An 18346-nucleotide genomic window follows, 5' to 3' on the forward strand; every position below is an offset into this window, starting at 1 on the left:
AAGGAAATCGTACAGTAATGCTCAAGGTCTCATTTTGAAGGGTGAAGGATCTGCTTTCGACATCCATAATTCGAAAATGTCCACGTGGCTAGAAATTTTTTCTGCGTGGATATAGTCCATATGGAATTGAAGATTGAAGTTTTAGCTTCCTAACAAGCCCCAAAGAAAAAATCATCGATTTCTTCTTACCGTTTTATCACGCTTTCAATGATAATCGTACTACAACTTACGAGCTCGTATCAAATGCACCGTACGATTTTATACGCTCGAACACGCTCCTGATTCTAGATCGTGAAACATCGAACAAAAATTGTAAATCAAGTTTCGTGATATCATTGTAAAGAGGAGACTTCGATCTTTGAAATCGCGTTGGTTGCGGTCCAGAAAAAAAATTGCCAACGATTTTGGACAACGTCGGATGCGGAGAGGCTGCAGGACCCAGACGCAAATAAACTCGCAGCGTGTGCAAGTTTTGTTTTCGATTCGTGGAAACCATCCGGTCGTACACGCGGCTCGAAACGATCGACACACTTCCTGCGGATGTTTCCTTTCGACTCGGCGAACGGATCAAGCCGAGAGGGAGGTCCAGGCGAGATATTTGTAATGTACGGCGTATCACGACGGAAGGGAGCAGCGCTTGTTGCGGCTGGTCAGTATTGCTGGCGCGCTCCGCTCTTCAAATGGAAAACTTTTTCTGCCTGGATTGACTATCCAAATATTCCCGATTCGATCTGCAATGTAGAACATCCAAATGCTATCAGACTGTTCAAACACCATATCGCAGTTGCGATTAAGAAAATTTTGCCTCGCAACGAGACCTTTCATCGACGCGAGTGGGAGTGTTTAGGTTTAGAATAACTTTGCGAAGGCAAAGTATTTCTATGACGAAACGAGCTGCCAGCGACAAGTTCCAAGGGGCACGGCCTACGCTAACAGTGTGACGCAGCTGCAGTTCGAATCCCTGAATGACGAATCGAATTCGATCGCGCGCAGGGCAAAACCTGCTCGCTATCGAGCCGGTCACGCGAGTTTCTAATAAAACAAAGGTCCGCTGACGTATCGGGGTGGCACTCTTTTTCCGGAAAATAAAGAGGACTCGCTCGCTACCTGTGACCGGCTAGAATTAGCACGTGCGAGGCGTGGGCAGCCGACGTATTTAGCAGAGAGTTGGATAAAGGCATAATTATACCCGCGCGAACTAAATAAAGTGCGCGTGTCTGACCATTCTGTCGAAAGTCGCTATTCCAGTCTAGAGATCCAAGAAAACTGATTTTTCCATACCAAAAGGTCGAGTAAAAAATTTGTTTCCACAACGAGTCTGACATATATTTGAAGATTCAAATCTCAGCTTTCCAATGAGATCAAAATAATTGATCTACGATTTGTCCCCGACGTTTTATGACACTTTGAAAGAAAAGTGTATTGCCAGCATTAGGATAAGGCTTAGTAAATCTGGGCAGAAAGATAGATGATCTTTGAACTATTCTAACTTTGTAGAAAAAAATCATACGACTGCTGAATGAAGAGCGTGTCGCCAACTGTGCAGTTATGTCAAATGCAGCATGAGATGTCGTTCGTTCCGAACATGCCCCTTGTTTCTGGTCCATAAAACAGCGGACAAAAATTGTAGCACAAATTTTGATACTTCATTTTAAAGAGGAGAGTCTAAGCTTCAGGTTCACGCTACTTTGAGTCCGGAAAAAAATTTTGCAGTGATTTTACAAAAGTCTCAATTTGTGACATTTTCGCCTGGGAGAGGGCCCCTTAGTTCGCCCCCTGTCATACCTTGGAAAAAAAATTATTTTTAAAATAAACTATGTTTTCTGAAAGCAGAAACCTTAAGCTTTGCACATAAATTAGCTTCGTTGTCGATCGTTTTTTATTAACGAAATGACAATCGTTCGAATATCGAGAATTTTCGAAAACTCTTAACGCGCAGGGTATTTTGATATCAGACTAGCCTATCTTGATCAGGACACGAACGCTATTGTTGGCTCGCGATTTATCAGAGGTATAGTGATCCGAGAGTATCAAAGTCCGCAGAGCTGGTTGTGCACGCTCGAGGCGTCGATTTTTATGGCGGTCACACTACCGCCAATGCGTACGCTAAGGATGACGTAAATGATACCTGTTGATGACCTTAACAGGTGCGCATACTTAATAACACTGACATTACGTATTTCGTGATGCAGTCGGAAGTCGCCGACGCGTTACTCAATCACGATTCTATAGCGTGCGCATCAAGCCGGGCTGCATACTGCACAGCGGTTTTCTCACGGACAGCCGGTGTCCGATCGATGCAACTGACACGCTGCAGTCGTCCGATCATACAAATTTCATGCACGAGCATTTTCCTGAATCGCAATACCTCGTTTTCTCCTTTGCGTCGCATTCCATCGAGCTCTGTATCGTCGTGACGTTTTTCGTACTACTTTTGGGTCGCCATTTTTCACTTGCCGACTAATTCAATAGCCTCCAGTGATAGCAAACGTCCCGCCGCGTACAGAATACAATTCCAGCAAGAGAAAATCATTAAAAAGTACTATTATTGCGTTTGCGACAACCGCAGCAATATCTTTCGGTTGTGCCAATTACAAAATGGCGGATCATCTCTTCTACTTTCTATATTTCTTTATTTTCTACTGCTCTATTATTCCTGCAACATTCGTTACTACAAACCCACAAAGAGCTTCGTTTCGAATCAAAACTGTTGGTTGGAAGGTATGTTATCATTTGCGTTATCGCTTTCCGCGGGTGCATAAACAGCGACAATCTTATCGGCTAGTACCGATAGGACGAGAATCTTCTGATTAACGCGTCGCCGTTACAGGTAGAGTCCGATTCACGTAACCTCCATTCAAGAAGTAGTAGCTGCAACTGCATCTGAGAGACCGCGCCGTCGGAAGCGTAGAAGACTCTCAGGGAGCGGATTCATGCGGGAACACGTGTCTCCATTCAAAGAGTAGTCGCAGGTTAGGCGTTTCAGCGTTTATGTAAACGGTAGATGAATCCGATATTTTCTCTTGTCAATGAGAACGAACGGCGACGTGACCGCGCGTGAGTCACGGATTTGCGACGCTGTTGTCGCTCCAATAGTTAAGACATTGACAAAACAGAGGGGACGGAGACGACCTTACGTAAAGTGTAGACGGCCATTGATCGTGTGGCGCCGAGGTGGGAGTCTGACGCGATGCGCTAGAAATCAGACGGTCGTTTCGGATTTTTCATTCGGGAACCGTGCGACGGATCCTTTTCGAATCTCTGGGGTGTTTTCGCATGGAATCGATAGAACGGGAGAAATTTCTTCAGCCAGAATGATGTAATTTTCGTCGGAATAGAAACGGTAACAGTGCGCGAGTAGCGCAGTCGCGTTATCACGCGGCTCTCCCACGCGATCGAATCGAAATTCATCTGGTTGCACGGACGGGCTCGGTGCGGCACGGCGAAGACCACCGACACCGGCACACAGCCCTTTTCATCTTCTCCTCTCCTCTCCGCGTCCTTCTCTAACTCTGTCCTCCGCCCCGAGCGACGATTCTAGGGGTCGCGCGATCAGGCGGCCCTGCGCTGTTCGCGTGATCGAACGTGAAAATCTTCAACGACAGCAGCCCAAATGAATGGAATGCCAGCCCACGCCTGAGAGCCGTCTGATAGGCTGCTCGATCCGAGGTGAGGCTTCACGTACACACCACGCCGGGGGCGTCAGGGACGTACATTCAAGGGGCCACTCTCATCTAAAGCCTTATCATCTGTCTCTCGTCTGCCGTACACGAGGAATTTTTTTAATAAGGCGCGCGACTCCTTCTATCTTAATAAATTGCACACGCGTCTACCACTACTTCGAGTAAACAACGCATTTGTTTTATGCTAAAACACTCGAAATTATCCGAGAACCGCCTTAATTCTAGTCTAGGTTTCATTTATTGAACGCTACCGTCCGGGCTTGCAAAGCATCTGCAACCCTCCATACACGGCTGGCTTGGCCATTTTTAATTTTGAATACTGTTCTCTACCTGGTAACATTTCTCGGCTTCTCTAGAACTTAGCAGCGAAAGGTTTTTAACATTGGTTGAATGAAAATGTACATGAAATGTACTTCTCCCGTACGTGTAAACCCTTCAGCTCCGGTCATCCAGATAGAAATCAGCGGTATCAAAGTCCAGTGCGTAATCAATCGAGGACTCACGTAGAACGGGCCAGGTAGCGGGTCTCGGTTGGTGCCCAGGTGGTTCAATTCACACAGTTTCATTCATGTTTTCATGTTCATAGATCGGGGGAGGGGGGATGGGTACGGTTTCGAAAGCCGGTGTGCGGTGGGCGTTATTGTAAATAGGAGGTCGGTCAAAGACACGGTTCGAAGACATCCGTGGTGGTCGGGTTGCAGGGGGCGTCGGGCTCGGTCGCGCCGCGCCTGTGAGGCAGAAGCACGTGCAGGCGAGTGTGCGTGCACGTCGATACGCGGCGTAGACTCTCGTAGCCGAGGAACGACACAACGACGAGGACGAGGACGACGGCGACGGGGCTGCGCGCTGTCTTTCTCGCGTGGCTCGTAATAATATGCGCCCACGCACGCGTGAGACGGTGAGCGTGTAGTGTACGGTCGCTCCTCCCCCCTTCTGCCCGTCGCCGTCCCCCTTACCGTCGTCTGTACCCTCTCGCCCCGTTTCGACGAACGACTCGGTCAGCGCCGACCCCCCGACCCATCTACCCACGCCTTGTTAATGAAAACATCTTTTGTCAATGAACTGACGTCAGTCTGGCCGCGGATTGGTCGGCGCCGGGACACCACGTGACCCCCGGCCAATCGACAGCGGGTCCGGGCGCCCCTACGCTCGGCAACCCGACCGCCATTTGCCCATTCTGTACGGGAGAACGGTCGAGTTAAGGTGTGGCCTGCGGCGGGCTGGTCGCGAGAGGATCCGAAGGAGCGCGAGAGAGATCGCGGGACAGGGTCGTGGCATGGGCTAGAGGAAGACGGAAGGTGGCCAGAGAGACACAATCCGTCGTCGTCGGTGGTGCGCGAAGATAGAGAGGGATAGACGGAGAGACGAGAGAACCACGGCGAGGAGAGCGGAAAAAAGGGAGAAAAAGAACAGGAAGTCGGTGCGGCGGCCGACGGAAGACGCGTCGAGCGATGCTGGAGGGATTCGTGAGGTGAGGGCGACGGTCTGCTCTCGGGCCGAGTACCTTGTGTTCGCTTCGGTCCAGCATCGGAGCCCCAGCAGCATCCCTTTATCGGGAGAGGTCGCGGAGGAACGTCCCCGCTTCGCCGCCTGCCCCGACAGTTCGACGCGTTTGCGAGTTTCGGAGCAACCAAAGCCCCAGCAGCAACCAGGACACACGCAGAATGCCACCGAGGATCCCGAGGAGCGGAGAGACGCGAGGTTCCCGGGAGCCCCGCTCGGGATAAATCGGATCGAGGCTCGGCGGCGTGGATCATGCGTTTACCGAACGGGTCACAGTCCGCGGCTCTAGCGTTAATTGGGCCTGTCGTCTTTATTTACAAAAGGATCAATAATCGAGACGAGCTGCTACCGCTGCTGCTGTTTGCCGCGGAGAAGGAGAGGAGGGCGACGACGGTGGAGGAGGTGGTGGAGATGGTGGAGTAGAGCGGCGGCCGACCGACTGCCGCAGGAAGTGATGGTCAACACGTGAGAACGACGCCGTGGAACGTGGACGCAAGCCCGTGACCACGTCTCGGACGCACATGCTCTGTCACGCAATTTCAAGTGCCATTTCATTGCATTCGATGAATGCCCAGCACACGGATGACTCTCCTGGCCCAGCACCGTACGTCTGTCTACGGTCTATGGAGCAAAATCATGTGCCTGCACCCTGACGGTCTCATAGCAGCACACAGTAACATGCTGCTGGAAAGTGCCATAGGGAGTTGGAGACCTTTGGAACACTGCGAAGCCTGAGCACAGCCTTTTCAAAATACGATGGGAGACAGAGAGGTCACAGGGACCAGAGGATTTCCTCTGTCAGGATAGAAGAGGGGCAGGCGTGTTTCAAATGAATTGAAGACCAAAGAAGCATCAGGAATTTGAATTAAAGCCCGCAACATGCCGGGAGGAAGTGTTATGGAGGAGGATCTTGTGGGCCCAGAATGGCTCTTCAGGGAGCTCAGGTCTCAGGAAGGCCCTGGCAAGCTCCTCATCCTCGATTGCAGGGCGCATTCCGATTTCTCTGAGACCCATATAAGAGGTTCGGTTCCTTTAGCTATACCTAGTATCATGCTGAGACGGCTAGCAGCGGGCAAAGTTGACCTACTGTCAACAATACGGTGCTTAGATCTAAGAAATAGGGTTGAAGTGTTTCTGTGTGGAGATGAAAACAATAGAGGAACATTCGTGTTAATCGGTGACTCTACAGACCCTGCAGGACATCAGGGTGAAACTATCCAGGTCTTGAGGCGGAGACTGAGAAGCAGCGGAGGATGTGTAGCTATTTTAATTGGTAAGAACAGAAGGAAACATTCAGTATTGGTTGTGACACTTCTTTGTATTCCATCAATTGAGATGTCCAAAGTAGTTGTGAATGAAATATTGATTTGTGCTAAGGGTATACCTATTCAATGAAGCACTTATATCCCTGCTATAGTTCACTGAGCACTCCTGAACTAGGGCTACTCATTAAGGAATACTATTCATCTTCTATTCACAGGTGGTTTTAGTGCATTCAGAGATAAATATCCTGAATGGTGTGAAGTTAGTCAAGTTGGAGGGGAATGTCCTCCAGGTCAGGACTCCAATGACGGTGAATTGATGGGTCTTAGATCCCTTCGAATATCCACTCCACCAACAAGGTCTTACTCAGATTCTGATAGTGATAGCACATGCGATTCTGTTGGTTAGTATGATAATTTACAAGCTGTTCAAACAAATTTCTTATGTGCTACACAGAAAGAACTAACGAAATTATTGTTTTTCACAGGACCCGAGGAGGATAAAGACTTTCCAGTTGAAATTTTGCCTCATTTGTATCTTGGTAATGCAGCCAACAGCGAGGATAGGGATGCGTTAGCACGTCACAGAATACAATACATTCTCAATGTAACCCCAGATTTGCCAAATGTATTTGAAAGCGCTGGTTCGATAAAATACATGCAAATACCCATAAGCGATCATTGGAGCCAGAACTTAGCTAGTTTCTTTCCACAAGCAATTCAATTCATCGGTAAGTCCGCAGGAGTCGCGAAAATGGTATAAATATCCCTTACAATCTAAAAAAAGTCTAAACTCCCCGAATGTTTGATAAGTAAAAGAGAAATGTACTTATCTTGCTTTCAGAGGAGGCACGAAGCTCAGACAAGGGCGTGTTAGTGCACTGTTTAGCGGGGGTCTCACGGTCCGTGACGATCACCGTAGCCTACCTGATGCACAAGTGCAGCCTCAGTCTGAACGACGCTTTCAACTTAGTTCGTAGTCGGAAATCGAACGTTGCGCCGAATTTCCATTTCATGGAGCAACTACACAGCTTCGAAAAGGAGTTGAGAGACAGGGGGGACCGTAACAGGGGCAACGAACAGCGGTGCATCGGTGCCTGCAGACCGGGAGGTCCGTGCAACTGTCCGGCGCCGAGTTTTCTCAGCCCAATCGATTTGGGCCTCAGTCCCGATTCAGGTATAGAATTCGATAGGTGGGCGGCGAGCACGCCGGCCGAATGAGACGGGCCAGGGGGGACCCAATACAAATTTTAGGTCCCTCCTAGTGCGCCCCATGCCATAGTAGAAGAAGAGCCCTAATTGAAGGGTACGGGAAACGAAATTTACATTCTGCGTCGTGGTATCGACAACGACAAGCGATGTCGAGATACACACACAATGTAGACACGACCGTGGTTGTTAAACGGCTCAGCCTTTCTGCTATTTTTCTACCAGAAATACTTTCTCGCGAAACATTCTCCTCTCGTCGCTTGCGAGAGTGGTCACTGGGCTTTTTCTTTTCCAAAGCTGTACAATGTTTCCACTTTCTAACCCTTTGAGGATGGATCTGTTCATGTTCTTCCTTTTTAACAGTATTCGTGACTCTGATCCGGTCCCTTAAGAAAAATTTTAGGTCTTAGAAATTAGTTTTGTTTTTCCTTTCTCTTACAAAATGGCTGAGAATTTTCGTTTGAAGAATGTCCTCAAAGGGTTAATGCAACGCAGGGTCGTGTTGTAACTTAGGAAGAGAGAGAAATAGCGTTCTCTGTGACTATTTCTTTGTCTAAGTTGGTCGCGGATAGCGTTGATCACTGAAAGTATTTTATAATTGAAAGCCGCGCCTATTCTTAGGCGCGCTGTTGTGATTGTACGTTATGAGATTATGCTTCCAAGTCCGAGATTTTCTGTGCAGGTCGTAATAGTGTCCGAGACGTGTTGAGTTCGTTGGTCAGCGCTACGTTGTTCCCCACCTTTTTCAGCCGGCAGTACCCCTCCTTCTCCCCATACATTTCTAGGGAAAATACACTTTTATACGTACACTATACTCCTCAAAAGACGAAATCTATATTTTTAATACTTACTCCCTGAACCCTTCAATTAACGAGGCTGTGTTTGTTTAATCGCAGACGATGCTTACTGTGAACAGGATTCAATTGAGACAGAAAAGAAAACAAGTAATTTCTCTAAATCGTCAAACCCAGGCAATCACATGTAGAAACTATGGAAAATGAAAACGTTTAAAAAAAATGAGAGAGAGAAAGAAAGAGCGAGCGAGAGAGAGAGAAAGAGATCACTGCTTGACACACTAATTTTTAAGTTATCAGAGGTACAAAAATTTGAAGAATGTCTCGTACTCAACAGTTAGTTGATAAAGTAAATATATATATATATGTATATATATATATATACATATATGTACACATATGTAAAGTAATTTGAAACTCAAGCGTAATTTTTGACATAGTTTTTCAATACACAAAAGTGACTTATCTTGAGAAAAGGGTATTTCTCTCGGTGCACGCTGCTCTAGCAACAATGTGCAGAGTGGCGCGCACGTGTTTTCTCGAGCGAACATCTCGGTTAAATAAATTTAAGGAGTACATCTTATGCGGATCAGTGCATTTCTATAGGGCATTCCGAATTTCTTCTACTTCCAAAATGAAAATCGGGGTCGTCGTGCACAAATACAATCGTCCTCAATGTTTTCACTCATGTTTCAACAAATATTTAATTAATTTTACTATGGGGCTCAACGATTGGACTGCAGATGTTCATGCAAATTTCCATTTTTATAGACTACATCGACCCTGTTTAAGAAGTAAACCTAGAACTGTAATTAGAAAATAATCTACACACTTTATTGCGTCTTTTCAATCTTTCTAAAACCAATGCAAAAATATCTGCAGCCCACTGACGGTGGAATTAGGGTCTTTTTTAGTCAATTACAGTCGGTTACAAAAGTTTGCACACACTTGCCAAATTAAAAAAGGGTTTCAGAAATTTTGTGGACATTTCTGTAGAAATTGTAAAAAAACGTCGTTGTCTCTTTTGTCTTAAAAATCTCACGAGTGTCCACAAAATATTCAAAGCAACTTCTTTCTGTTTGGTAAGGGATGTTTAAAGTTTCACGGAGTTGTTTTTGCACCGCGATCCTTGATCCTGTACGTCGACAAAAGGATGCAACTTACGAATGCTGTACAGCAATTTGAACACTAAATTTTTGAATTGTACGAATCAGCACTGTTTCTATTTACCTTACAGATCTCAGATATATATTTAAAATTATTTTTGTAAAAACGAAGAAGCTAATCGCATTCACATTCCCACAATGAGCCACATTGACCTGATATACTTGTAACGACTATCTTTCATGTACTATATGTATTGTTCATCGAGCATAATTGAAGAAGTTAATATGAGTGTACACACATCGAACACACATCGACACACTACATCGCATCCATACACTGCATATACACATACACACACACTCTCACAGTGAATGTTATTTTTCATGTAATTAACTAAAAAAAAAGTTGCGGTAACGAACTCTTGACTATTTGCGAGGGCGAAAATTGATATACAACTAAGGAAATATATATTTGACGTTAATGTAATAACAATATTCTACTATTACACTGTTGTCTGTTGTATGTTTATCGGGCGTGATGCTCGAAAGATTTAATCAAATATTATGTATATTACATAAATTATTATTTTATATTCATCGTTGTACATATATTTTAATTAATTTTCATTAGAAATACAACTTATCTTACCTGAATCGAGTGTAACTGACTATTCATTAAATACGTTAGGTGCACAATTATCAATGGCTCCTCTTATGGAGCATCGATTTTTTTTATGTGAGAAAGAAAAACGTAGTCTTGATTATGGCAAAAATGTATTTTTATTAGCAATGAGAAATTATAAGGATTCAATTGTCAAACTGAAAGAAGGAAGAAATATAAGAAACATGTTCAACGCGACAAGTCGATGAATACATTTGTTAATTTACGATATCAATTAGTTGAGTCTTGTGTTCGTGGTTCGTATCTTTAGAAATTTTCTATAATAACTTATGCTTAAACGATCAGATCAATTATCTGTTTCGAACAATTAGCCAGCTTGTCCGTGGACACGTCTGTTTCGGACATAGTTTTCAATATGTTTAACGTGACCTCGGATTGTCTAACTGCTTTGATCAAGTTATCGCGGTCCGGCGAGTCTGAAGCCGTATATAAAAGCGTGCCTAATCCCACAAGAGTTCTGAACACTGCTTCCGGTTCCTTCAACCGAGATAAAATATTAAACATGGCGTTTAAACACTGCGCTTTGCCGAATACGTCATTATGCTTGTTCAAGGCTACAGTTAAATTCAGTATGTAAGTCGACACAGCAACCTAAAAATTATTTTAAACATTAATTTCATATTTCCATTTAAAATTGTACGCTAATTCAATATAAAATTTTGTATACCTGATTGTTTTTACTACCAAGAGACTTTAAGTTCGATAGAAGTTCCAGAATCTCGTCCTTGCTGTTCAGACAAAGTTTTTCCCCCTTTTCATGAATGAACATATTTGCCAACAATCGGAATGTCAGCATCTGATTGGAGGCAGACGCCTCGGGTTTGATGTGTTTCTTGGTGATCTGCAATAGCTCATCCGTACAAAGTACATCGTTGATCTCTTTGGATAGCACGGCGAGTCTTGTTATGTCGAGGACAGGGAACAACACATCATCTGGCCAATTCAATAGTGATTTTAAGGTGTTTAAAGCATCGGTTTTTAATTGTTCGGAGGTTTGGTCTTTAGCGAGCTTTACCAAGTTGTCTAACTTGTCGTCGGGTATTCTGACGGCCTCGGTTTGCTTGGTGTTCAGTTCCCGTAACTTGTCTGCAAACAGTCTGAGATCAGCCTTCTCTTATCATTAATCATATAAAAATAATTACCTAGAATTGTTTGTAAATTAGCCTGCTCTATCTTCAAATATTTCGTATGGGGGATGTAAGAAGAAGTGATAGAAGTTTTAGAAGAGTTGAGCATCGTTCTTGAAGGCTCGGTATTACTCATCGCCGAACTAGGTATATATCTATTGCCTCCCGTAAACGGGTCAGCATACTGGCTACTTGTATTCATACCTGGCGCAGATTGAGAGTTCTTTATTATAAAATTGGCAACCTGTAAATGGAGATCAATCAATGAAATAGTGGAAATGAAAGCAGTATCACTGGCAAAATATATTTGACAGAGAATATTTTTGACTAAGAATATTTACCTGATCCAAAAATAATTGACTGAGATCGTTATCGTGAAGGAATTTTTGAGCAACGTGCCATGGATCTTCACCATTGTTGTAAGGCAATTTCAAAGGTGGAACCCCGTCTTGTATGTCTACAGAAAAAACGTAGTCGTATTCTATTCCGTTATAAAGTTGTTTCCCGGATGTAGCATTACTGCCACCCGTTGCTCCCATAACATCGCCGATCCTTATCCATCTTTGTTCGCTCTGAGACCAACTGTACGCTCTCACCGCCTCTCCGTCGTTCACTATTTTGGTTTGGCCATCTCTTTGACCGGGCTGTTGTAACGCTTTCGCGTCTGGCAAACTGATAATGCACAAACGAATTAATTTACTTTGTCTTAAACTGGAATCTTAACTGCAAACGAAATCTCGGATTGTTTAAAAATTATTTAGAATTAAAAACAATTTTTTAGAATTGAAAATTTTATTCTTACTCCTTAATCTTGAGTCCCCCTAACTCTTGCTGAGCATTTAGCGTTTTGTTAGCCACCTCCTGCTCGAATGACTCCAACGTTTTCGGATCAGCAATTCTTTCTGGATCACAAGAAAATATCCTAACAATACCATCAGAGCTACCAGCAACTATGTCACCATTGGACAGCAGATCAATACTCCATATTGACTGGGATGGCAATGTGATGGTCTGACTTATTTGACTATTGTTCCACACTCTGATAGTACTATCTTCTGCACATGTGAACACTTTGTCACCATTCTCTCTGCTTATGACACCATATATGTAATTAGTGTGTGCCTCATAAGTTGCTAACTGAGTTCCAAGGGAAGCATTCCAGTGACGAATAGTAGCATCGTTACCACAGCTTAAGAACTCATTCTCATTTACTGCAGAGATGTCCCGAACACAATCGGTATGTCCAGACAGTTTATGCTGCACAGTGCCATCGCTTGTCCATACTATAATTAATTTATCCGCTGAACCAGTTATGATGCAGCCATTGGATAAATCTGCTACACCCCAAATAGCTGCAGTATGTTCCACCAAATTCAACTGTGGCTTGCTTAAGTCATCAACATTCCACAGTTTAGCACTTGAGTCCCAGGAACTTGATAAGAACGTGCCTTCCTTGACTCCTGCTTTTAATTTGCATACTGAGTTCTGGTGGGCTTTGAGGACGTTTATAGGCTGGTCTTTATCGGGCACGTAGACACATATCGTTTTGTCGTTGCTGCCAGTTATTATGAAGCCCGTGGGATGTTTTTCTGACGGGTTCAGGACGCACACCGAACTCACAAAATTCGTGTGACCCCTGAACGTCGCTGCGTGCACATAATCTTTACCGTTTCTGTAAAAAGTACGGTGTTTAGTTTCTTACGTGTGACCTGGAATCATGAGAAAGAGATTTGCATTTGACAGGTTAAATACCCAGATGGTTTCCATACAAAGGCCGTTTTGTCTCGAGACGTGGAAACAATGGTTCCATCCGTGAACGTTGCCACGGCTCTCACGTCGGACGAGTGCCCGAAAAGTGAGGTCCTTAATTTATAACACGGCTGAGCCATCGGTACTTCGGTGTCCTAACGAGACGCGTATAGAATTCGTGCGAATCATGCACCGTGATAATCTTTCCAACCAGAATGCGGAAACGCAGAGAGACAAATGGCAATTGGTTTTGACATTTAAAACGCGTTCGAGCATGCGTGACACTTGTTGGCAGCGTTCATAGAACTTGAAGCAAATTTTTATCTATAATCGAAAGAATTTTCAAAGAAACATACGATAGAAACACGTCGACTACCGAGGTTGCAACGGGCGAATTTACCATGGTATTTTCCATGGAAAATTAGGAGGGAAACGTCGTTGGTAATGGCAATACCTCTAGGTACATGTATACAGGGTGTTTCTAACACGAAGAAAACTTGGGGAATGAATCGTCAGGGTATATAAAAGGAAAATAATGAATTAAGAAATCGATATTTCATCTTTGCTTTCAAGTAATTAGCGGTTAAAAATTGTCCAAATCAGCCAATGCTGGTGAGTCTAAGCCAGATCAAAAGAGGGGCAGACAATGGTGTAGCATATGACAGACAGAGATAGCAAGCTAGTTTGGATGTTGCCATTGGTCAACTTCACTTATTCATTACTAAGAAATAAAAAGAAAATGTCAATTTTCCTAGTCCAGTAATTTCTTATATCATCAAAAAATTATGGTGTCATTATGAAAATTATGGTATCAATTATGAAATCATGGTGTAAAAATTATTCACCTCACATCGTGGACAAAAATTTATCTAGTAAATTTTATTTAAACGATTTCATTGGATCATACAGAAGCGAAAACATGTCGGAACGTTTGATGTGACTCCAAGGTGTTGGTTTACGTCCATGCAGTGTTGCCGTTTTTGCCAATTAATTCCACAGAGTATGAGTGAAAATCCAACTTATTTTAAAATTTATACTATTTTACCTTAATTATTTTCTAACGACAATTATTTTATTATAAAGCGCAGCCTTAAATTGAACTATTAAACATTAAAATACGTCAATGATTGGGAAATTAATTCTTCAAAATCCTTCAACTTTACTATTTTTTGTAAAGAACACTTGTTTGTTATTATTAGATTTCCAGTATGTTATCGTAATTATTATGAAGTCACAATTACCCTATTATGAAGTGCAATTTTTCAATTTTAATTTGAGGTATCGAAAGTTGAAGAATGTTAATGGGAAAATATTTAAATTTGATTTTTAGTTAATTATCATTGTAATTGACAGTAGCGCCCCTTGCGGATACTTCAGGGCAGCGCCAACTCTGCTACATGATACCAGATGAGGAAAATCGATATGTAGCTATGGTGCCATCCGTGACAAAATCGTCAAGCTTGTTACCAACTAGTTTCCAAGAATTAAAAATAGATGGCGATACCAACATTGGCCTGTTTCAAAAAGTTCCGAATGTTCTCACCAAGTGGCAACATTTACATTAGTCGTTTACGTCGGTCACGTTGCCCAACAGTTTAGGCGTTTTGCCACTACGCGCTTCGTCGCTGTACGAATATTCTTGGAAGATTCAAAATCTTCCCACAAGAGGTTGCACTATTGCATTCAGAATTATTAACGTAAAAAAAAATATTTTCTACCTTCCCTGGCTCAATGGCTCAGTATGGTGAAGCACTGTAGCGTGTAATCATGGCGGATCCATTGAGTTTATTGAGGCAGTATAACGTGAACAAGAAGGAAATTATAGAACGTGAGAATCAGATTATTTTTGGAGAGTTTTCCTGGCCGAAAAATGTGAAGACCAACTATTTGACATACGGGTGAGTTATCTTGAAATTAATTAAATCCTTATCTAGACAGGTGTAACCTAACATAGTTCTACCATTGGCCTGTCTTTTGCGTCGATGTTTCTCTGCCACCAAACATAATAAACAAAATGCAGGTAAGTTATCACTGTTACTAGCATACTGTACACCATTATCGATGTTCAGAGAATATTTTTCAATGAATCTGTTTGCGATTATATTTCTGTCATGATATTGTTAACTATTAATATATTGATAATTCAAATAGGAAGGAAACAACATTACAGTGTGACATTCCTGCACAGTGCAATATTTTCTTTTTCAACTATGGGATATGAGACCTTGATTAACTAAAATTAAATATTTACGTATTTAGGTAAACAGACGTTGTATCATGCATTTTCTTTCAGATCGGGCAAGGAAGGAACTCCAAAGGAATATTATACCCTAGAGTGCCTGCTATTTTTATTGAAACATGTACAACTCACACATCCTGTGTATGTACGTCAGGCAGCTGCAGAGAACATCCCTGTGGTGCGCAGACCTGACAGAAAAGATTTACTGGCTTATCTTAATGGAGAAACAGCTACATCAGCCGCCATAGATAAATCTGCACCCTTGGAGATTCCTACACAGGTGAAAAGAGCAGCAGAAGATGGACTTGACAGTGGTTGCTCGAAAAAGCCACGTTTTGAGGAGACTCATGTACAGAAAGTTAAGGAGCAGCTTGCAGCTAGGTTGGATGCTCCGAAGGAAGCCTCTGTAACAGTGGATAACATCAAGTCTCTGTCAGAGGCGATGTCCGTCGAAAAGATTGCGGCCATCAAAGCTAAACGTCTAGCCAAAAAACGTACAACCATAAAAGAGAATGATGACATTGGAATGGGGTCTGACTTGCGCGTAATTTTGATGGATGTAGATGATACAAAAGACATAGTCTCCAGGGAGAGGCAGTGGAGGACACGCGCGACCATCTTGCAGAGCAGCGGGAAGATATTCGCAAAAAATATATTCGCGATACTCCAGAGCATCAAAGCTCGGGAAGAAGGCAGACAGAAAGGTCCTGCAGCTCCTACGCCTATGGTTACCCCGAGGTCGACCCCAATGCGTCCTCTGCCTCAGCCAGCTGTATACAATCGGTACGATCAGGAAAGATTCATTAGGCAGAAGGAGGAAACCGAAGGTTTTAAAATTGACACAATGGGTACTTACCACGGTATGACCTTGAAATCCGTGACAGAGGGCACAAATCCAGCAGTCAGAAAACCACCTGTGAATCCTTCCACCGCTCCCAGTTCCGGTTTGCTACCCACTTCCGCTGCTAAGTTAACTCCTCAGCAAGCAGCCCAGAACAAACGACCTAGCAGGACGCCTATCATCATCATTCCTAGCGCGAATACGTCGCTGATAACAATGTACAACTCGAAGGATATACTCCAAGATCTGAAATACGTTAGCAACGAGGAAAAACGTGCTCAGGGCTCCAAGAGGGAAAACGAGGTTCTTCTGCAACGTCGCAAGGAAGGAGGACTCACCGTGCCATACAGGGTTGTCGACAACCCGCAAAAGCTTACCAACGCCGACTGGGAAAGGGTGGTAGCCGTCTTCGTAATGGGTCCAGCTTGGCAATTCAAGGGTTGGCCTTTCGATGGCAATCCTGTCGAAATATTCTCAAAAAGTATGCTAACATAACCAGTACAAGATTTATAGCACAGGATATGTAGAATAACATTTCTTTTTCTGTTATAGTCTGCGCGTTTCATTTGAAATACGATGAGATGAGGCTGGATGCAAACGTGGCTAGATGGGCTGTGACTGTAATCGAACTGAGTAGAACGAAAAGGCATTTGGACAGGGCTGCATTGATGGTATTCTGGGAGCATCTGGACAAGTGCGTATAAACTGGTGATGTCTCTATTATCTATTAAGTACCTTCTAAATCTTTTAATAAATCGTTACAGACATATGATCAAGAATAAGCCGCACCTACGATTCTGAACTAAATTACGTCGTGAGCAACGACGAGGACTTCCAGGCGCAATATTTTCGTTTCGTAACAACCGATATGTGTACATACGAATGATCGGAATCTGTGTACATAACCCTTTCGCAACAAGAAGGAAAGAAAGACGAAACTACTTCCCGTGTAGCCGCATATCGACAGTATGCGAAGATTAATTATCCGACGTAGTGACGCCACATTTACAATTGTTTGTTTTAGCGCGGAACTGACGTGCCTATTGTTCAGCGAACTAGTTATATTGTTGAAATTATAACGTAGAAACAGAGACGGGAGAGAGCTACAATGATTTTTGGTACATTCATATTGCATACGTACCAAAAGTTCTTACTTGAGAACCTTTATGAAAGAACCAAATAAAAAAGAACAACTAATTCGTGTAATCCGATGTGTTTTTCCATTTTATACCTTCCGACTAAATAAAGATCAACATAAATATTTCCCCAGGTTCTAGTAGAGAATTAGATTTCACGGCACGGCGTCAGGATCCTCGCGATTCCGGACACGACAGATTGGCGGCATTCCCAAGGGGGGAAGCAAGGTAGACCGTGTTTTTCCTGGCCATGGAATACCGCTTCCGGGCATCGACAGTTGCTCGGCGATATCCACTCGCTGTTTATACAGACAATTGAATCTTCCTAACTCGATTACTGCCGCCCTATTAGCTCAGCGACTGCAATAGCCGCGAAACTTTCCCGCTGCTTTTCCAAGGAAAGAGATATAGCTCTCGCAAAGAAGAAGCTGTATCCTTGAGATCGGCGTTATTTATCGGTAAATAACGTATAAATAGACCACGGATGTTTACACGTTTTCACTGACCCTTTTAATGGTAGGGAAATCATTCAGAAATTACTAAATCACTCTCCACAAACAATGGAATCGCTTTTCGAAATTCGAATGCATAAGCTTTTACGGACAAATATAACTAAACTATTTCTGTAGCCACGAGCTGTAAGTTCAAGAACAACCCAGTATCTGACATACTGGGTAGTTGGCAAGAAACGAACTGCTGTTGATCCTCGAATTCTTTCAAATCTATTTAAAAACTGTTATAAGATCTCTTTATATGAAGTTCTGAGGTCGAGAAATTCATTAATTGAAAGTCATTAATATTAATTGCGTTGTCACATTGTTCATTCCAATTTTCTTTTTGCTTTCAGAAATTGTTAAGAAACCATCAATCACACACCGTCGAATATTTTGTATACGCAGAAGGGGTCAACCAAGACTCCATTGACCATCGACCCTCTACATATTCGTCCGAAAGAGCATTTTTTTGTAACGCGATGATCGATAATTCCCGTGGGCGGTCGCTCAAAGTTTGAGCC

At 43.4% G+C, this 18346-nt stretch overlaps 3 protein-coding genes across 3 annotated transcripts; 2 read left to right on the top strand and 1 right to left on the bottom strand.

Moving 5' to 3' along the window:
* The first annotated feature begins 4233 nt into the window (after window positions 1–4233).
* Mkp3 (Mitogen-activated protein kinase phosphatase 3) lies at window positions 4234–10154 on the top strand. The gene is made up of 4 exons (XM_078185327.1): window positions 4234–6459; window positions 6667–6852; window positions 6937–7179; window positions 7293–10154. The coding sequence occupies exons 1-4, from the start codon at window positions 6066–6068 to the stop codon at window positions 7667–7669; spliced, it is 1200 nt and encodes a 399-aa protein (XP_078041453.1). The 5' UTR covers window positions 4234–6065; the 3' UTR covers window positions 7670–10154.
* Window positions 10155–10318: 164 nt separating this feature from the next.
* Plap (phospholipase A2 activator protein) lies at window positions 10319–13540 on the bottom strand. Its single transcript, XM_078185326.1, has 6 exons — window positions 13119–13540; window positions 12169–13038; window positions 11708–12038; window positions 11382–11610; window positions 10907–11325; window positions 10319–10830 (listed from the first exon to the last, which is right to left on the bottom strand). Exons 1-6 carry the CDS (start codon window positions 13253–13255, stop codon window positions 10513–10515), a joined length of 2304 nt encoding a protein of 767 aa, XP_078041452.1. The 5' UTR covers window positions 13256–13540; the 3' UTR covers window positions 10319–10512.
* A 1295-nt stretch (window positions 13541–14835) lies between these two features.
* Hyx (cell division cycle 73 hyrax) lies at window positions 14836–17393 on the top strand. Its single transcript, XM_078186843.1, has 4 exons — window positions 14836–15013; window positions 15409–16676; window positions 16748–16889; window positions 16960–17393. Exons 1-4 carry the CDS (start codon window positions 14883–14885, stop codon window positions 16994–16996), a joined length of 1578 nt encoding a protein of 525 aa, XP_078042969.1. The 5' UTR covers window positions 14836–14882; the 3' UTR covers window positions 16997–17393.
* Window positions 17394–18346: the final 953 nt, after the last annotated feature.

This window comes from Augochlora pura, chromosome 7 (assembly GCF_028453695.1).
Source record: "Augochlora pura isolate Apur16 chromosome 7, APUR_v2.2.1, whole genome shotgun sequence".
Taxonomy (NCBI): Eukaryota; Metazoa; Arthropoda; class Insecta; order Hymenoptera; family Halictidae; genus Augochlora; species Augochlora pura.